The sequence below is a fragment of the Acanthopagrus latus genome, chromosome 21, assembly GCF_904848185.1.
Source record: "Acanthopagrus latus isolate v.2019 chromosome 21, fAcaLat1.1, whole genome shotgun sequence".
In the NCBI taxonomy this organism is placed as follows: domain Eukaryota; kingdom Metazoa; phylum Chordata; class Actinopteri; order Spariformes; family Sparidae; genus Acanthopagrus; species Acanthopagrus latus.
Window position 1 is genome coordinate 19,512,282 of NC_051059.1, and position 19,763 is coordinate 19,532,044.

Sequence of the window (19,763 nt, forward strand, 5' to 3'; positions counted from 1 at the left end):
GCTGCTTCACAGTTACTTTGAAGATCGGAGGGCAGAAAATGCTGCTCACTGTTACATGATGTATAGATATACATGTGAAGGAATCCTTTTAATAGGGACTTTGTGCAGAATGAGTAGTTTTCACTGTGGTGTTTCTACCTCCAGTTACTTATGATGAAGAAAGAAAGAAAGAAAGAAAGAAAGAAAGAAAGAAAGACAGCAGAGGTTCGTTTCAGGATGACATCTCTTGGTTCAGTCCGCTTGGATCTGCCGTGTCTGCGCGGTGACTAGACCGGATTTGCGGGGCTCCAGAGGTGCAAATGACCGCTGCGGGAGGGCGGTGTGTAAATGCGTTGGAGGTGTGAAGAGAGGAGGGCCGAGGGGTCGCTTTGATCAGGCCCGCTGATCCGTTCACTGTCTGCAGACACCACAGCACCGCTCGGCTATTGTTTCAGGGAGGGAGGGAGGGGGGGCGGCCAGACATCCGCTTGCACCGGGAAGGTGAATGTCATGACTTCAGGAGCAAAGACATAATAACGACTTATTGATTTTTTAAAAATGTAATCTGAGAGATCTGAGGTACTTTTTCGTTCAGCTCAAATCTTCAATCGGTCCAGTCCACGGATGTGCGCAAGGAAGAAAACACAATTCATTGTAAGTTGAGCGACATTTTATTGAGAATCTTTTTTTCTTCGTCTATTTTTTTTTTTTTTTTTTTACAAATAAAACTGAAAATAAAAAGGTGCAATGTTTGCCAGTGTCAGTTCAGACAACAGAGAAGACGAATGACAATTCAGGAAACGTTCAAGTTGCAAAAAGAAGAGCTGTTTTTTTTTTTTTTTTCTTCTTCAAATCACAGCATAAGCTTCAAAGTGCAGGAAAGCTTCTCCAACACAGCCACTTGACATCTGTCTGAGCTGCTTTACACCCGTGCAATAACCCTAAACCTTGACTTCTGAAGTTGGGCCACATGTTTGTTCTGGACAGTGACTTCCACAGGATGCTCCTCTGCCATATTTATGAGGGGCCAACATCAGAACATTTTAAAGTGTCATGTGGCACACTCTCAAACCTGGGAGAGCATCAATATTCTCCTCACTTTATCTTTTTATCGCCCCACCATAAACACCATACCACTCCAGCATCTTCCAGTCCACTGGTGGGAATTGTCCTTGTGTTATATTACATTACATGACTCACATTTTATTTTTTTGCAAGAGCAAACAAACATTAAATGTTAATAATCTTGGTCCTGCAGAAGCTTGAATTTTGCCATCATAACTTAAAAACAAGAATCTTTGTACAGAAAAAAAATATATATGTAAAAAAATATATATATGACCAACAAAGAGTCAAGGACAATCATTTGCACAAGAGTTGAAATGCGTTAAATATACTTTCCTTAAAGAAGAGGTATCTGTGAAATCAAAGTGAAAGTTTCACAGCTGCTATGGGGAAACAAAAAAGTGCTGCATCGTGAAGGGAAACACAACAAAGAGCGAGAGCATGATGGGCTGGTGGGCGAATGTAGCTTACAGTGTGTGCTGCACCTGATTGTCTTCAGATCCTACTTCAGAATTACCATTTCTGTTCAGTTTCCTCGAGGGGATTGTATCCCATACGGAGGACCAAAACTCCCAAAATCAGTACAAAAATAAAATAAAAAAATAACATCTTAATAATACAAAACATGCCATTTAATGCTCCAAAAGTGACATTTAAATATAAATAAGAGCATTAATTATGTTTTTAAAATGTGACCTAAATTGATATTTCTGTTTTAACTGCTTCTGTATTTATTTACCTTTCACTGATTCCCTTCTGAATTTACTGTCCCATTTGTTTTTACCATTTTATCAATGTATTATTTGCAGTTATTTGCATTTCTCCCATTGACGGTATATCCACTCAGTATTTCTACATTTTCTGAAAATTTTTAAATTAAAGCAGCAATACACAGAAATTGTCTTTTTCCCCCCCGATTTGACGCCCCCCAACAGTGTCTGAGTGCAACATGATGGTCGTAAATCCAAATCCCAGGACTGTAACAGTTTGTCAGTGGGTGCTGACTACAAATGAAACTCATGTCAACCATACTATGTGTTAACAACTTGTGTGTTGAAGTAAACATGTGTGTAACGCTGCGATCCGACCCTCTCAACGAAGTTACAGAGTGCAGAAACAAGAGATGGGAGGGCAAAGTGGCTGAGACAGAGACACCACTCACTCTGTTATAAGACACTATATCATCAAAATTATTCTGAAGCTGCTGTTTTAAGGTGAAAACGTAACATAGGTTGGCTTTAAATGGGAGCGTAATGCACAGAATGAAAACAAAGGTACATAAATCCAGAAGCAAATCAAAATATATATCAATGTATCTGGGAAATGAATCATGGCTGCATTTAATGGCATACGGTTTTGTATTTAAATTTGATTTTCTGCAGTTTCAGTCCTCCATAGAAAGTTACGGGGTCACGCAGAGCAGACAAACAGGAGTCTCACCCCTGTTGTTCTTCCAATGCAGACCACAAAGTGCACTTGTGCGTGATGGCTCTGCATGACAGGAGCAACTGAAACCAACTTAACTCCACCTGTTCTTACCACACGCTGACGTAGTTGTTGTCGCTCCTCTGTTGTTGTTGTAACCGAGGAAATTGCGTCACACGAAAAAAAACTCGATTCATTCATTGCCTGCAACGGTTAGACCACCGAGCCACTTCCTGGCGTGCAATTGGTTCATGTCTGTTTGACCTCCGGCATACAGCTGGCTGTGTGACAACACTCTGCTCCGCATCTCCTAATGAGTGCATAATAGGCGTTCCCCATGTGCCGCTACACAGAAACGAATGAATGAACATACGTAATCATATGGCCAAGGACTACCTGCTAGAACAAGGAAAAGGTGCAGCTTATGAGCATTTTAAAATAAAATAAATGGTACTCCGATATTGCAGATATTCACATTCTATGCAAATCATTGCTGTTTGAGCCCGTTTTCTCCGACAGCTGAACAGGCTCAACTCAGAAAAAACAGCAAGACAGAGCCAGTAAAGAACAGTTTAGTGTGAAGAGTCTGTAAGATGAAGTCCATCTCCAGTCGTGCACAACAAGAGGCTGATGGGTAGTGAAAGTCACGCCGAGAGTCTTTAGCAGTTTATTGTCTCGCTTGTCGTGCCAAGAGAAGGACTGTGACAGGAAATGACAACAGTGTTCGTGGGTTCCTCCCCGGGCCTCTGCTGGCAGCCGACCTCCTCCGTGTCTGTGTCAGCGATGTCCAGGTCAGGCTGATCCTCCGCCGCCTCCACCACAGCTGCCACTGCTGCCGCCTCTGAGGCGCCGTCACAGCAGGTGCACACCTGGATGACACACACAGATTCAAATGAGTTATGAAAATGAGAAGGAGAGCAATGCAGTGGGACTATGAGAAACCATGGAAACAAAGGCTTTGTTTTTAAAACAGAGAGATCCCACTATAACCCTCCATAATGCCATTTTTACACTCAGCCAAACAACTGTGGCATAATGTTGCACCACTGTGTGATTTTGGATGGTGAAAAGATGTGTGACCATTATAACACTACAGAGACCATGTGTATAATATAACATAGGCATCAGGCATCGCTTTCTAAACAATAACAATGGCATAACATGGCTATAATAATCATTTCCCATCCCTATTACACGGTAGTTAATCTCGTCCTCTGCTTGGAGGGTTTCCCACATTTTTCCATAAGACGTTAAGCCTTTAACTGGTGCTATTCTTCAAAATGTCAGGCCCCTTTCCTGGCATGCCGGCTCATTCTTTTTTACACAGGCACTATCACTACCTCCGCTGCCACTTTAAGGTGGAACAACAATGTCCCCTACTCCGTATTCGAGCCTTTCATACAGAACATCGAGGTGGAAGAATGGTGCAACATTCATGTCTTGAAAAGGAGCTAAAAACATGAGGATACTAGTTTGCTTTGACCTAATAACTTGTTATAAATCTTAGCTTGAAGCCTCTTTTTTAAAAATAAAAAAAGGTAGATAAACCAAGAGTGAACAACCATCTTGACTAAAACCTTGATTTCCAGCATTGACGATTAAACAAAATGAAGCAAAACGATCATTTTTTATATTTCTTTCCTGACTAAAATCAAATGAATTTAACTTAAACTCTCATTCTACCTTGACATCTATTGCCTTTGGAAGTCGCCCCTTCTTCATCCAGGGGTGCACCTCAAACAGCTCCTTCTTCTGTTCCTCTGAGAATCGTGGCTGGCTCTTGTGCAGCAGTCTCAGCTTCTCTCTGTCCTCTTGCAGCACTCTCTGGATGTCACTGCACACACACACACACATACACACACAACCACATTTAACACTCAACGCTACATTAATTTCTGACAAGTCTCAATGACAGTCCAGTTTTGGGAAAAGTGGTTTGGATGATGTGCTAACAAGCATCTTTGATTTCTGTACTTATCTTAGTTATCAAAGTGCTGATACCTTCTACAGCCTCAGTTCATGTCTTATCTACCAAGTATAAAAGTAAGGGTGTCATCTAGTGGTCAAAAAATGCCACTGACATCAGATCAAGGTTGAGACAAGCACACTGATTTATCTATTGAAGCTGACCACAACAGAAAGCCATGTGTGCAGTCTCTGGTAATGCGGCAGCAAGGAAATGAAACAGTAAACAGTGTTTATGTGCAGCTTTTTGGGCGAGACACAGGTGTCGTGAGTTGACAGTTGGCTATTGTCACTGCTAGTTCTGGTAGCTTTGATGCGTCTGGCACCTGAAGATATATTTTAACTTAATGAGATTAGTGATCACAACACCTTTCTGATGTTTTCTGCCTCCTGGCTGCTGACGCTTCCTCTGTCATCTATAAACAGGAGACCTGTCTGTAGCAGGAACAGGACAGTGTGCCCGAACCTTCAGCCTTCCATCACAAACAGAAGGTTGATAAAATTATCACACAGAATACAGGGCCACTAGCCTAATCCTCACTCTACGCCCCTGTCCTCTAAGTCAACACTGAATCATCATGACTGTGTCATCAGTGTTGGTAGTATGCAGCCACCGCGGGTCCTGCAGTACCTACTTGATGTAGTGGTCGCTCCGCTCCATCTCCATCGGCCTCCCCTCGCTGTGACCGTTGACCTTCTGACTGTTCTGGGATGAGTCTACACTGCCAAAGTAATTGCTACTGTTGTTGCTTCCTGAAAGAAAAATAGCACAGTTAACAAATGGAACAAAGACTTTTTCTACCAAAAGACAGGGGGACAAAATATGGTACATTTCTGACCACATTTCTCAACATAACTGATAAGATGTTGAAACAGACCTGTTCCACTGCCGGAGGTCCCGCTGGCCGAGCCTCTGCTGCCTGACGTCCTGCTCTGAGATGTCCCGCTGTTGGACGTCCCACTCGCTGAAGTCCCACAGCCATTGGACCCTGAGCCCATGGACCCTGATGTGGCTGAGCCAGTGCCTGAGCAGGAGTCCTCATGGAGGATAATGTCCAACATGTCGCTGGACAAAGAGTTGACGTCGCTGTTGTTGCCGTCGCCGCGTGAACTCGCCTGCGAAAACAAAAACATTGAAGAATTAAAACACCAAAGAAGAGCTTGACTTCACAGCTCTGGCCGACAGACTGGAGTACCTCCTCCAGCTCCTGCTCCTTTATAACACAGGTGCAGTGTCATCAGCTGTGTTGCATTCTGCCTCTGCCCTTTAAGACTCAACTGGGACCATGTTTCTGCTGTGAGTGGGGAAACTGTCCATCTTACCGATCACCTGGTACACAATACCATGTGATTATCATCGCTACACAGAAAGGCTGAAACCAGACAGTGATCCTGATCGTCCAGCTGAATTAAAGTGGGGCAAATCATTACAACTGAGCCTGTTTGATCAATGTATTAGCTGGGCAAAAACATTGCATTCATGTGTAACAGAAGACAGTTGTAGTTGGTCCTGGTCACATCTCAGAATAATACAATGCAGAGAAAATCATTTCTGCACTCTTTTCTGTTTGGTTTCCAGTGCTAATTTTGTACTGTTTGGTTTAAACCTTGGTATGGTTCATGCATGCAAAATCAAAGCAAGTATGCATGTGAACATACAATCCTACATACAGTACAAGTGTGTTATCTATATTTACGTTACTCTTTCTAGTGAGATTGTGCCTTTTAAATGTTCCTCATGCCTTATTCCAAATCTGTTTCCTTCTTGTCAGTACGTTTTACTGGATGGACAAGAACAATGCAAGATTTAAAAATGAAAAAAAGAAACAAGAAGAAGCTGGTACAGTTATAATTGACATATGGAATCGGGGAGGAATGGGATTGGTTCAAGTGTGGAGGTTTCTGATGAATCGCCTACCTCTTTGCTGCAAGCCCTCAGCCTAGAGAACACTTTATCCCAAGACAAACGCTCACAGACACAGGACGTGCCCTCGCAATACAAGGGTCCTGGTGGACCAAGGACACTGAGAGATGGCTAAAGGGTGTAAGGGATAATAACATCATGTATTAACACCCTGGGCCACATTTCATCTGAGGAGTCTAGACTGACTTGACTTTATACTATTATACATATCAATACAGTAGCAGTACAGTGAACAATGTGGAGGAATCACTGTGATGATGGCATTTAATCGTGACAGGTTGAGAGACATATGAATGAATGTCTCAGGGGAACATGCCACAGCCTACATACGGGAGTTCAAACAAGCCACAGTGATACAGTTCAGTGGGGGATTGACATTTTTAACCTGACAGTTTAAGAATGTTACAGGTGAGGAATACCAGTCACAGGCATTGGGAGTCTTTCATAAAGGTGAAGGAAAGAAATGGGAATGAGGAAATCAAACAGAAACAGGCTTGTTCTTTTAATTACCTGCTTCAAATCCCTCTCTTTGGCCTGGCTGCCACTTGCTCCTTTCTCCCTTTCTGTTGTATTATTCCCTTGTCCTCCACAGGAGAGCGCTGTGCTGTCCTGCCTGTCCACCGACAGCTCCAGCTCTAGCAGGTTGAGGGGTGAGCTGCAGCGAGACTGGAACAGGGGTGGGGATGCTGGGTCTCCGACTCCTCCAGACTGCGGCGTAGAGGAGCGTGACTGGCCCTCCATTTGGGCCTTTGGGGTTTCCGAGGACGGGGGGAAGAAGAACGACGGGGTCAGATAGCCGGCCTGAGGAGTGAACTGGTTCGGAACACTGAAGGAGGGAGGAGCTGTGAAGGGGACCTGGACTGGGAAGGCAGCCTGACAAAAAGGCTGTGTTTGGGTGGGGAAGCCACCAGCGTCTGTGTGGAACACTGGCTGTGGGGGTGGCAGTCCAGTGGCCACTGGAGGGTACACATAATTGGGCAGCATTAGAGCCACTATAGGGGTGACCATGGGTGTGGTGACCATGGGGGCAGTGACCATGGGGGCGGTGACCATTGGGGCGGTGTAGGGAGGCGCATGGATGGACGACGGACAGGGTGGAGCCTGGGGGACCTGATTCTCCCTACAGCCTTGTAGAGTGGCGTGTGTGTGGGTAGCTGCTGAGCTGTCTCTGGGGTAAACCTGGAGGGGATAGCCAGGCATCATGGAGGGGTAGGCCATGGGGAAAGTTGACTGCGATGTTTCAGAGGGAGACCAAGAGGTCGGGTTGAGTCCGTGGTTAAGACGAGGAGGCCGCAGCTGCTGTCGCCCGTGACGAGACACTGTGCTGTCCGAGGACTCGATCTGCTTCGCTCTCTTTGACTTGCTCCTCTTAATACGTGTGCCCCTCCGCGTTGTGGGCTCGGCACCCGGCTTGAGAGAGCGAGCAGCTGGTGCAGCTGGAGGTTAGAGATAAAAATGAAGTTTGTTGAGTGACTTGTGATCATGACAAAAGTGATTTTCATTTAAAACTTGGCAGAAAGCAAAAGTACGAGTATACCCGAAACAAGTGGTCACTAGGATGACCTCTTTACAATAAAGTCCAATTACAAAAAAACACGTAGAAGCAGACAGTCAACACTTTGGCCAGATCATCTCGATGGCTGTTTGGACTTTAACTAGTTGAGTGTCACTAATTATATAAAATAATGTTTACAATTGACAGTGAATTATGATAGGATTTAATTTTCTCCTCTAGTCATCTTTGGCTAACCTCTGGGGTTTGTTTGAGACCTTAATGATCATCTGACATATTTCTTGTGCTCAGCTGTTAACTTGCTAAGCAAAATATTAAAGACAGAAACTACAAAAGTAACAACAGTTATCCTTCAAAAACTTTTGTTGTGATGTGTCAGTGTGGTGGTCAGACGCACAATCACTAGCCATCTGTCCTCTCTGGCGCTCCAGGTATTGAGAGCAGTTTGCTCTGAGTGCTGTGAGTCCGCGATGCTCCTTGAAGCGATACAGAAAGGCCTGCTCCTCCTTCTGCGTATGGGCTGCCAGAACCTGCTTGGTCAAGCCCAGCTTCTTGTAGGACTCCCTCTCCTGACAGGGAGGGGAAACAGCAGGAAGTGGAGGAGCCCAGATGTTCTGGACGGACTCTACCGTCTCTCCTGTCCCCGGGACATCCTCTATGATCTCTATACAAATGACACATGGAGAAAGCACTTTAACATAAAGCAGAGCAATGAAATGGGAGAGTTTTTTTTAGCTTGAACAGTTTTTTTCGACAGTAGCAGCGACGACAACAAAAGCAGTGTAGGAGAATGGAAGATGTCAAATGGAGGCCTGTGGTAGAATGACAAGATACATATATATACATTTTTATATATTCTACCTTTATATAACAATTTGCACAGATTTCTTTTTATCTTTATGCCACCTCTGTCATAAACTAAATAATCTGTTGAGCTTCAAAGTTGTAAAACAATGTAACACTATACGTTTGAAGCAAGTGAATTACTTATTAGGTAGCGGGGCCTTGAATCAGCTGCTCTGAATGCAGCAATTGTTGGATTATTATCGCTCTTGCATGATAAGAGAGCATAACAGTGTATTTTTGCATTCATGTTAATGCAGCTGATAAAACTTTAATGGCAACCCAACGATGTTGAGAAATGCAAAACTACATCAACACAATTATTTTGTTTTTTTGTTATGTGTAACAAATTTTAGTGACATGGGAAGTAGAGCTCCTAACCGTGTATTGAGCATTCTTTTTTTTATTCAATTAAAAAAAAAAATTCAAGAATTTCATATAAACCACCAATGCGGCCATTTTTGAACGGGACCCAATTACCCTGCAAACCTTCTGCACATTGAAGATACAGGCTGCGTTTAGGCGACAAGTTGCCAAACATCCACTGATAAACCAGACACACACACACAAACGCGCACACACACACACACACACACATAAAGTTTCATTTACAGTGCTGTGAAAAAACATTTTCCTCCTCCCTGATTTCTTCTGTTTCTGAATATATGTCACACTGAGTAGCTTCAGATGTTTAAAATATATTAAAGGAATTAAAATAACTTAAAGAAGTTATAGATGCTTGACAGTTAATGCAGTTATTGCTGCTGATATGGTTCAAACTATTACTGTTATTACCTTGGCCAGTACGTTTATAAGTGAGTAAGACAGTCCATGAATGACTACAGACTATGTTACTCATCTGAGCTGACATCATTGTATATCAAATACCCAAAATCAGAGGTTATCAGGTTGGAAGAAGATACTTTTTGACGACACTGTACCTGACTCGGGCTGAGGTTTCTTGTCCCCAACATGCACTATGGTGCTACTGTAGCTACACTGGCTGGTTATGGACACCACGCTTTCTGGTTTGTTAGGTACAGGTAGGGGCAGCGAGGTGCCCACTACCGCTGTGGCAGCGTCACTGGACTTTTTGTCTCGAACATCCAAAGCGGAGAGACCAGACTGATCCTTCAACAGGGCTGGTTCTGCCAAGAGAACAGAGAACAGGAAATGCTAAAAAAGGAACTGGCATTGTAGTGTAACGTGTGAGAGAGAAGTTTAAAGGGCATAGTGTGAGGGCCTTAAAGGAATAGTTCATACCATAATTATAAATACATATTTTTTGGCTGTAGAGATATCAGCCATCTCTCAAACATAATGCAACTGGATGGTACTCGGCGTGAGGTGCTCAAAGTGCCAAAAATACATTTGAAAACAGCAAAATCATGACCTGGTTATTCAAGATAACCTACAAATGTATGTTTATGGTGCCTTTAAGCACCGATTGTATTCATGATAAATAGCACTACAGTTATGAGGAAAGTATGTATTTTTGACTCTGGGGTGAGCTGTCCTTTAAGGCCTTTGCACTTTGCCCTTTTGAAAATCCTTTTTTTAATCTTGTGCACATCTCAAGTTCTGTTTCTCACTTGCTTTGACTATATAATTTTATTGTTAAGCAATTAGTAACTTGTCTTTGAAAGGTGCTATATAAAAACGTAATTAATATTACTGATATTAAAGCTGCTGTAAGCATAGTCGTTGCTTTGGTTAAGGAGTGGTAATCGCCCAACAGAGCAGCAGACAGGAGGATCCTGCTCTGCCTGTGGGCAGGGATACCAGAGCATTTTTGTTCTCCTTTACTGCATGAGTGGAGGGAGGAAAGACATGGGTTACTGACCATACACTCTGATACAGAGCACTTAAGACTTATAGGTGAATGAAAATATATCACTTACAGCAGCTTTAACTGTCCCTCTAAGGTGACATTAAGAGTCTGACATTCATTCATGGTAGGATCTGATGTGGTGAAACATACCTTCAGACGCCTGCATGCTGTCAGATCCCTTCTGCTTGCCGTCATCTGAGTTAGATGACGTGGTGTTAGAGGAAGACTGGCACTTCCTTTTCATGGTGATGGGAACATTACAGCTCTCCAAGTACCTATAGGAATCATAACAACACAATGATCAGTTGCAGCCCCAAATCAATTATCTTAAACTAGTTGTAATACATCATAGAACTTGTGGTGAAGCACACAGCTAAGTATGGAGATGTTAAGTTTTCCTTTAACGTTCAATTAAATGCTCAATATCTCCTGGGTCATTTGATGGAAACATTTGTAGCACTTCACTTGGTTTCTATCGGTTGCATTTACTAAACTGACTGTGTTAAAAAGTTAGGATTTAAGCGTTAGCTATAAAATTCACATGCATAAGGACCATTCTTTGAAATCACGCCTGTTTTCATCTCCCTACCTGACAACACTGTCCAGACAGCTGATCTGCTGGTAGGAGCAGCCGGCCTGATCAAAGAACGGCATCTCCTCCTGGACAGAGGACCTACTCTCCTCCATTGTGACCTCAATGTCCCTCATGCTGAGGGGAGCTGCCGAGTCTTTGGGCCGCACCACTGCTGAGCTCTTCTGTACGGACTCTACTGGAGGGAGGCCATGAGTTAGATGCGCTAAAACACGGACAAACAGACGTGTGGTTTGTAATAGGCTGGACTTACTGCAGCCGCTTTTCTTGTAGTGTGGTTTGGTTGTTTGCTGCTCCTGGCTCTTCTGAAGGTGAATTCCTTTACAGATTTCCTGAAACGTTCGCTGTGAGATAAAAGACACAAGACAACATCTGGTTTAGAAATGAGACTCCAAAATCAGTTGCACTAGATTTCACATGGTGGAAGCAAAATGTTTCAGTCCAAAAAATACAGTATTTTACTTGATTGCACTGACACTGATGAATATTAATCATTTTTACTCCTTGTTTGGTCTTAGAACAATCGGGGTCAAAATTATTATGTACATGTGCAACAACCCAGTCTCTGCTGCTGCCAGCTGGAGATGTTTGAATTTACTCACAGGTCTGGCTTTGTCGCTCACTTCCTCTGCCACTTGTTGCATTTTGCTCCCGTGGCCGTTGTCGAGGCTCTCGCTAGAAGAGGTCATGCCCAGAATGTGGTCAGTTCTGCTCAGGCTGCCGTAGCCACTGGAGCCACTGTTATGAACCGGCTGATCACAGATACAGAGAAGGAAGAGAGTTATTAAAACAAAGAATAGTTAAAAAGTTAAAAAAGTTTTAACTCTTCAGCAGGGGTGACTAAAGTACATTTAACTGTAATAGCTGCAAATGATAACGACCACAGGTTTGCAACATCACAGTGATGAGGTCTATAGATTCGTCTTTGATTTCCATCCCTCCTTAGCCTCTCTCACCTGTAGCAGGAGCCGATGGATCTGCTCAGTAACCTCCTGGATGTCAGAGTCCATGTTCTTCATCTCGGCCACAGACGATGGCGGGGTTACGAAAACATCTTCATTCACAGGGCCCCTGATACAGAACAACAAAAAGCACATCAGCACATCTGCTACTGGTTTCTAAATGTCTTTTTCATGAATAACAATGAGTGGCTTATTGACAGCCACTATGACGGGTCGTATATCCGCTAAGACATACAACACAGTAACACTCACGTGCGCACTTTGTGTCTCCCGATAACAAAGGAGACCTTGCGGCTCCAGGGGTTAACGAAACTGGACCAACTGGTGTCAAGGATGATGTATTCGCCATTTCGCGCACAGAACCGGATGGACGAATGGTCAAACGGTTGCCCTGCGTACTGAAGGACTGCAGAGAAAACCAAAATAATACAGTCAGATCATGATGCCGACGGACACAAAAGTTTTTTTCCTTCATCTGTTGAATTCTGTGGACTCACTCTTTTTGTGAATACCCAACATAGTGGGCCGGTCATTGGGATGCAGGTGGAGGAGGACTGGTGTGCCAATCAGGTCCTGGGGGAGGTACCCGAGGAGAGGCACCGCCCTAATGCACAGAGAAATAAGAAAAATCCCCTCAAATCAATCCTATTGTCCTCTGACGGTTTGGTGATTTGCGTGTGAACACTCAAAAGAAGAAAAAAAAAAAACATGCCGCCATGGCTTACCTCTCATCCACATCCTGAAACACACAACTAGGAGTGTGTGTGGTGGTGAAGATGCGTTTGTCTGTTGGAATTCTGGGTGCTTTAAGGAAGAGAGAAGAATTGAATCAATAAAGAGTAACACTGAACAAAAGAAAAAAGATTTTAATGCTAACTGCGGCACTGGTAGAACTTATAATGATCTTTATGTTTCTTTATCCTACTGCTGCACTTATTACTTACTTCAATGTAACATTATTTCACACGGACCTTAATTATGTAAAAAATCTTCCTCTGTTCTACTAACTTGTCTGTGTTCTCTGGATTGATGTATCAAAGCTGCAGCAAGGTTCTTACCATCATAACCAGAGTGGACTCTCTCAGCCAGCAGGAGGCAGCAGAACTGGTCTTCAGCGTGCACAGTGTCTTGGACCTTCATCAGGTAGGGAGTCATGCGGAATGGATAGTACTTCAGATTCCCCTCACACTCCTTCCCACCACTAAAAAATTTGTAAGAAGAAATGTTAAATTAAATCAAGTCATAAAAATAAATGTCTGTTCTCTTTCAGTACAAGGTTGTGTCATGCGTCCAAGTTGGTGTGCATTTTAGATTTCGAGCTTTTTAACACAAGGAGGCAGTGTTGAGCTGTTTTTCCATCAGTAACAGTTTACATTGAATAAGAGTGAGTAGATGTAGATAAGGTCTCAAACTCACAAGATCAGAAATCTAAGAATGAGCTAAAGTGTGATAACAATTCATGGTCATTTTGACACCAGGTCAGAGCTTAGATCAGAGAGAGATGTTAAGTTTTAGTCATGTTGAAGGGTTTCGAAGTCAATGGAAAATATTGACAGTGCAGTACTGGACAGAGAGGTGTGGGCGAGTGTGTTTTAATTATGCATAACATTGACCTGGAAAACGCATCTGATTATAGTTTACAAGCATGTGATGTCACAAACTGATTTAAAAACATCTAGAGTGGAACGAAAAAGTATGAATAAAACCACAAACAGGTATGAGCAGCAGATGGCCCGACACCATGTTTGAACCAACACCCACCTGATACGACAGAAAAAGGATTTCTCCTGCATGCAGTCAGATGGTGATGACTCTGAAACGGGGAAAGAAAGGTTTTAATTCAAAAGCAACATAATCCAGATGAATGCTGATCACGGTCACAGCTCCCGTGGGCGATCGAGCTTTGATTAATTCTATCAAAAAACATCATCTAGCAGCGCAGCTCTGCACTTAACCGCAATGAATCTAATCAGGGTTGGGTCTCATTTTGGTGTGTTAGTCAAAATAACACAAGGAAAAATATATTCAATGATGAGACAGCTCAGTCTATTCTATCCAGCTGAATAACAGGCACCCACATTTAGTGTCATTAATATCCGAGGTCAGTTCACCTTCAACTTTGCACACAATGTTGATGGCAGCCTTTGCATTACAGACCTACTAGAGGGTCTTTATTTATTCATTTATTTCTCTAAAAATGTCCTAATGTATCCAAAGTGCTTTTGAGAATACTCTTAGACAGTGAAAATGATCTTTCCAGATCATGGTAATCCAATTACTTATATTTAGCTTTTTTGCATTATCCCAATAAAACAATATTCTCCTGACATTCCTGTTTACATGCTTACTCTGATCACACGCCCTAACATGTCACTGATCACACCAAAATATGGGAAAGTGGAAAGGCTGGAGCTACGTGTGCCATTTTGTTGCTTTGTGTCAAATTAAGATGTTTTTCCACTGCTGTTGGACTTAAATCAGACTCTCTCTTTTAATCCTTCAAGAACCTCATTGAAGGTTGAAGGTCAGCGCTGGATAATGAATGCTGTCCAAGCCTTTCGTAATATCTAAAAGTAGCTGTGTTTAAACTTCTGACCAGAAATCTGGGCTTTTCTTTTGTGCATTCATCTCGAACCCAGCTAACTGTTGGTGAGCTTGTTTGTGTAACAGCATATCCATGACAACACACAAACAAGCAAGACGCTCTGTGTCACAAACTGTGGTAAAAAGCTCCACCGAGATGCACGTTATAAATGCACTGTAGTCATGTCTAAGGAATGTTCCCAAAACCTGGATAATTTCAACATAACTTGTGTGTCGTAATCAGCCACAGTCGGAACAAAGACTAATTTGCAATATCCAAATATAAAAGTCTGTTAACATGACGTCAATTAGATTGTAATATTCCGTAAAACAGTGGGAATATTAGCGTGGACGTAAACGCAGCCACTGTGTCTGCAGAAACGTACCTGCACCAGTGCACATGCTCCAGGAAGGCAGGCGGTAAGGCGTTGTGAAGCTGTAGAACACACTGACGTCCTGCGGCGTCAGGAACTCCACAAACTTGGTGTTCTTGAACACATCCCTCTTACAGTTGAGGATGGAGGCAGCCTGATCGGAAATGTAGACTATCCTTCCCGTGTTGAGAGACACCGCGACTGCAAAAATGTCCTGTTGAAGAGATCCAGGCCACAATCACACACTAGCATAAGTGGCTAAATATCATAATAAAATAACATTTCTATTAGTTTTAAAGACAATTTTCGATTCGATGACTCACATTGTTTTTGAGAGTGTATTCAGAAGTGATGCTGTCTATCTCCTCTATCGTGTAAGAGGATACATCAAGGCCTGAGGGCTGACTGTCATTGATCATCTGCAGCTGGTAATACTCCTCATTGGCTGCATGACACACAGGGATTCATCAAACTCTTGTCAGAACATAATATACAACATGGAATAGGAAAACAACACTAATGAACTAAGATAAAGAGTCCAACAAAAGGATGATGTAGTCATGCTGAAGTCACACAATTCTTCAATGATGAAAAATGTCTCGCTGCTATGCTTAAAATGTGTCACAACGTGTAACAACCAGGCTGCACTTCTGAACCTCCACCCTCCCATTTACATCTGCAAACATTTACATAGGCTAGAATTAAGCCTCTGCAGGCCCATAAAACTACCTCTAACAGGTTCCCTCCCGAAGAAAAGTATGACTACATATCTTTTGGGGGGTTCTAGTCAGCTACAATGCATCCTGAATTTCTACAAATTCCATTCAGACAGAAGTGTGATCTCACAGAGAGCTTAAACAAAAATCAACTTCTAAACATAGCTAGAGAAAACGTGAATCAGACAGAGAGACGTAAAAGCACTTTACCTTCCACCTGCTTAACACAGCGCAGCGCATACTTGAGGGTGTTCAACGTGCTCGACTTGTTATTGTGTCTCTTCTCAGCGGGCAGGTGAAGCTTCAGCTCCTTCAGAGTTTTAATCACCTCCTTCTGAGTCTTGGCTTTGGCGGACTCTTGACTACTGCAAGTGGCACAATCACGAACATGTGCACGGTGGCGGGTCAGATAAAAATAGATAACTTCTAGCGTAAAGCATAAAGCATACATATCGTGCCTAGAACTGTTGCTAAATGTGTTCCATCGACTAACCTGCAGCCGCTGGTTGACGGGTTGTCCTGCTCCGAGCTCAGCAGACTGAAGGCATTTGAGCTGCTGGGGGGAGATGGACTGTGGGAGTTGGAGCTGTGGGGAAGAGAAAGATAATTAAAGATTTTTGCAACAAAACAAATGACTTTAATTACCTTAAAAAAGACAAAAAAGGAGAGAGGGTGAGATGTATTTATCAGACTGATTTTAACCCCTCTATTGCTAACATAAAGTTAGATAATAACACATAAACAATAAACAAACAGCAGACTGATTCGGTGCAAAACGTCTATTTGCTTCTGCCTTTGTGGAAGGTGCAATAGCAAAATGTGTAGTTTGCATTTAACACACATATCGTCACCTTGCACTGTTTTATTTCACTATTGACCTGTAACTTTAAGACTGATTACACCGTTTTAGCACTGTGAATTATGACCTGGTCTAAGTATGAACTGTCTGATTCACTTTTATAAACTGACCTCGCTGATTTATGTGAAAGTGTTTGTGCACTCTGTGCTCCCCAAACGCAGGTTGGGTGTCGTGGATACATCTAAGACTTTCTGTCCAGCTGGACATTGTTCTGGGAAAATCTCCCTTTCTCAAGGGATTGTGGGAGTGTGCTATACACTGTAACTTTGTCTGTGAGGGTTTGCCAGGTGAATGAGGTTGGCCTTTCAGCTGAAATTGGCTAACTCAGTTTTGCTCTTTGCTTTTACCACTTTATTTGAGTTACACAAAGACAACCTCCTGTGGATCATCTATTATTGATTCACTACTTAAGATAATAATTTCCACCAAAGAAGGGAATTGGGAACAGTGTGCATGCAGCTTGAGGTCACCAACCAGGTCACTCTCACAGGACCTGTGTCAAGAGCCCAAAGGTGCACAGCAGGAAAGCCCTAATGTAGCAGGAGTTAAGGGGGCTAAATTCAGCTAGGAGCAGGGGCACAGCTTGAAACTGATGACAAATGGTAGTGAAGAGACAGTTACATAAATGGATGAAGCTCAAAGTTTGTGCTGTTTATTTTGACAAAAACTATACTAGGTTACATAAAACAGTCTGACAGTCTGATTTTCAATAGCTTATATGCTCAACTACAAAATAAATTAGAAACTGCATAATAAACATTCAAATAAATAATAAATATTTAATCTATGGCGTGACGTTCATGCTAGATTTTAGAGACAGTAGCATTCAATAAATCCAATGGGCCTCTGCTGTGGATGCAGCTGAAGAATGTGTGTGACCCACAGCATTAACCTACAAGCTTAACAGTACACAAATACATTGAAATGACTCATCACAACTCAGGTTGCCAATTATAACCTGCTTACATTGCTAAGAATAGAAGCACCTTTACAAATAGCCCGTCTAAGCAGAAGCCTTATTCTATCTAATATGGGCCCGCAAGGGCTCAATAATGCAACAGCTGGTTTTACTGGGCAACCTGAATTACTTACTTAGAAACAGATCATCGACATAAGCTAATTAACTGTGTGGTAGTAAGTCTGAGTGCCACCTTTCTGTGGACAAATGTTACTAAAACAGAAGTCTTGCATGGCCAGATATATCTCACAGCGCTGTGTCAGCAGTAGAGGATGCCCATTATCATTCTGCTACAGGAGAAAATTACTTCTTATACTTGCTGTGGTGGAACATTTGTTTGTAGCAAATGGCATTAAAATGGAAACATTTTCACCATTAAGCTGCCTCACTATGGGTTGTGAACACCATATCCACCTTTAAAATGATGGAGCACCAGTGGGTCGGAAGGTCACTGGTTCAAATGCCGGCTCCCCTGGGGCGGAACCGAGCTACGTGTCGGCCTATTAGAAGTATCATTGAGCAAGATACTGAACCCCAAAATTGCTCCTCATGTGCAGTTGGCCTTGTGGAGCAGGGTGTACCCTGCCTTCGCCCAGAGAGATAACTGGGATTGGCTCCAGTAACCCCCAAGACCCCTTGAAAACCGGGGGATAAAGCGGTCACAACCCTGCAACCCTCACAGATAAGAAGTAGGTAATGAGATGAGATGAGACATTAACAGTGACACTGACTCTGTTCCATTGTACTTTGTACTTTCTGGTTTACTGCATGCTGGATCAGAGCCACACTAAACAAAATAATCACTGATCTTCTTTTCTACACGTGTGCAAATAAAGGTCTGTCAGGCATGTCTTTCTCTGTGAGCCACAGAGTAGATCCACTCTTGACGAGGAGAAGGTGTCAGTTCAGTTTTTTCTTTCATCATCTTTCCTGAATATAAATTATAGGTCTCTACAACAATTTTAACTCTTAAATGATCCCAACCACAGTGTAGCACAACAGCAATCCAAAGGCTCTAAAGAATCAGTAACTGAAATAGTAAATGCACAGAGAGCCACCTGCAGATTTAGCCAATTTAATTCAAGGACGGGGACTGTGTATCTGTGGCAGTAATACAACAAAGTCAGACTAAAACAGAAGTAAGACACTTATCTCTGTGGATATGTTGTCTACTGTATTAGCTCACAAGCTTACCATAAGACTATTAACAGTTGTGAGATACTGACTCACCTGTGCTACATCTCAGGTTACTATATTTAGCATGCTTACCTGGCTTGGAATAGAAAACACCATCACAAATAACCTCACTGAGCACAAGCAGGTATCTATTATAGCCTTCAGCGCTCAAGAGTGCAACAGCTGGTTTTAGATTGGGCAGTCTGAGCATGTATTAGGGTTTTCGGTTGGTTAATTCGTCTATAATCGTGGAAACAGGTTCCAAATAGAGAGTTCCCAAAGAGGCACAAGAGTTTCTGCTTCGGTCTCTGCTCCGTGCAGGATATCAGTCTGCTCAAGGTGAAGATCAGGGTGAGGTGGCCTTGCTTAGAAACCTTCCTCTGAAAGGCTTTGAGAAAATTTGACCTCTTATCTCATCAGTGGGTGTACACATCTCATGACACTGAAAAGATATGTGATACATAATGAGATATATAACACATAGGAATGTGGCAAAGAGGAGCTGCAGAGGTGTCTTTTTCCACTCCATCTGCCCAGTTGTTGTCTGGCAAGCAGGTGTCAGTAATAGTAGAGACACGAGAACTGTTAATTTGTATTCATTTCCTAATATTGGCAGCAACGTCTGACCCAAAAATAGATTTCATTCGGGCTCTGTTCAAAACTGAGGCCCTGACAACCATGCAGACGCAGTTGTGTGTGTGTGTCCCACTTCATTAACCTTCAAGCTTTTCAGTGCACCAACACACTTTCATCAGCAGCTTTCAAAAAATACTGACTCATCTTTCAGATACAACAAGTTGCCATAAATAACAGGCTTCAGTTACTTAGTATGGACCCAACATCCACAAATACCTTCTCCCAGTACAACCAGAGACCTAATTCTACCGAACATGGAGCAGTCAGTTTATGGAGGTTCCCCTGTAGAGTGTAATGGTCAAATACAGAGTTTAAAGACAGCTAAAGTTCTGTCAAGCTGTATGGGAGACTGTGATCGAAAA

General features: G+C 42.7%; 1 protein-coding gene across 5 annotated transcripts in view; it reads right to left on the reverse strand.

The window, feature by feature from the left end:
- Positions 1 to 678: 678 nt before the first annotated feature.
- Positions 679 to 19,763, reverse strand: part of per2 (period circadian clock 2) — a 29,755-nt gene continuing 10,670 nt past the window's right edge. For 2 of the 5 annotated variants that reach the window (XM_037082681.1, XM_037082682.1), the window contains exons 3-24: positions 16,266 to 16,358; positions 15,983 to 16,137; positions 15,380 to 15,501; positions 15,069 to 15,270; positions 13,861 to 13,912; positions 13,158 to 13,300; positions 12,825 to 12,903; positions 12,597 to 12,703; positions 12,352 to 12,505; positions 12,094 to 12,208; positions 11,740 to 11,889; positions 11,391 to 11,481; positions 11,135 to 11,315; positions 10,696 to 10,820; positions 9,656 to 9,862; positions 8,269 to 8,535; positions 6,869 to 7,794; positions 6,353 to 6,469; positions 5,313 to 5,550; positions 5,070 to 5,187; positions 4,153 to 4,303; positions 679 to 3,338 (exon numbers count right to left, since the gene is read on the reverse strand). In XM_037082681.1, the coding sequence (XP_036938576.1) occupies positions 3,129 to 3,338; positions 4,153 to 4,303; positions 5,070 to 5,187; positions 5,313 to 5,550; positions 6,353 to 6,469; positions 6,869 to 7,794; positions 8,269 to 8,535; positions 9,656 to 9,862; positions 10,696 to 10,820; positions 11,135 to 11,315; positions 11,391 to 11,481; positions 11,740 to 11,889; positions 12,094 to 12,208; positions 12,352 to 12,505; positions 12,597 to 12,703; positions 12,825 to 12,903; positions 13,158 to 13,300; positions 13,861 to 13,912; positions 15,069 to 15,270; positions 15,380 to 15,501; positions 15,983 to 16,137; positions 16,266 to 16,358 (4,003 nt within the window). In that variant the 3' untranslated portion in view covers positions 679 to 3,128. Of the gene's footprint in view, positions 3,339 to 4,152; positions 4,304 to 4,803; positions 4,908 to 5,069; positions 5,188 to 5,312; positions 5,551 to 6,352; positions 6,470 to 6,868; positions 7,795 to 8,268; positions 8,536 to 9,655; positions 9,863 to 10,695; positions 10,821 to 11,134; positions 11,316 to 11,390; positions 11,482 to 11,739; positions 11,890 to 12,093; positions 12,209 to 12,351; positions 12,506 to 12,596; positions 12,704 to 12,824; positions 12,904 to 13,157; positions 13,301 to 13,860; positions 13,913 to 15,068; positions 15,271 to 15,379; positions 15,502 to 15,982; positions 16,138 to 16,265; positions 16,359 to 19,763 lie in introns of those variants that run through there. The other 3 variants (XM_037082683.1, XM_037082686.1, XM_037082685.1) reach the window with 3 other exon arrangements.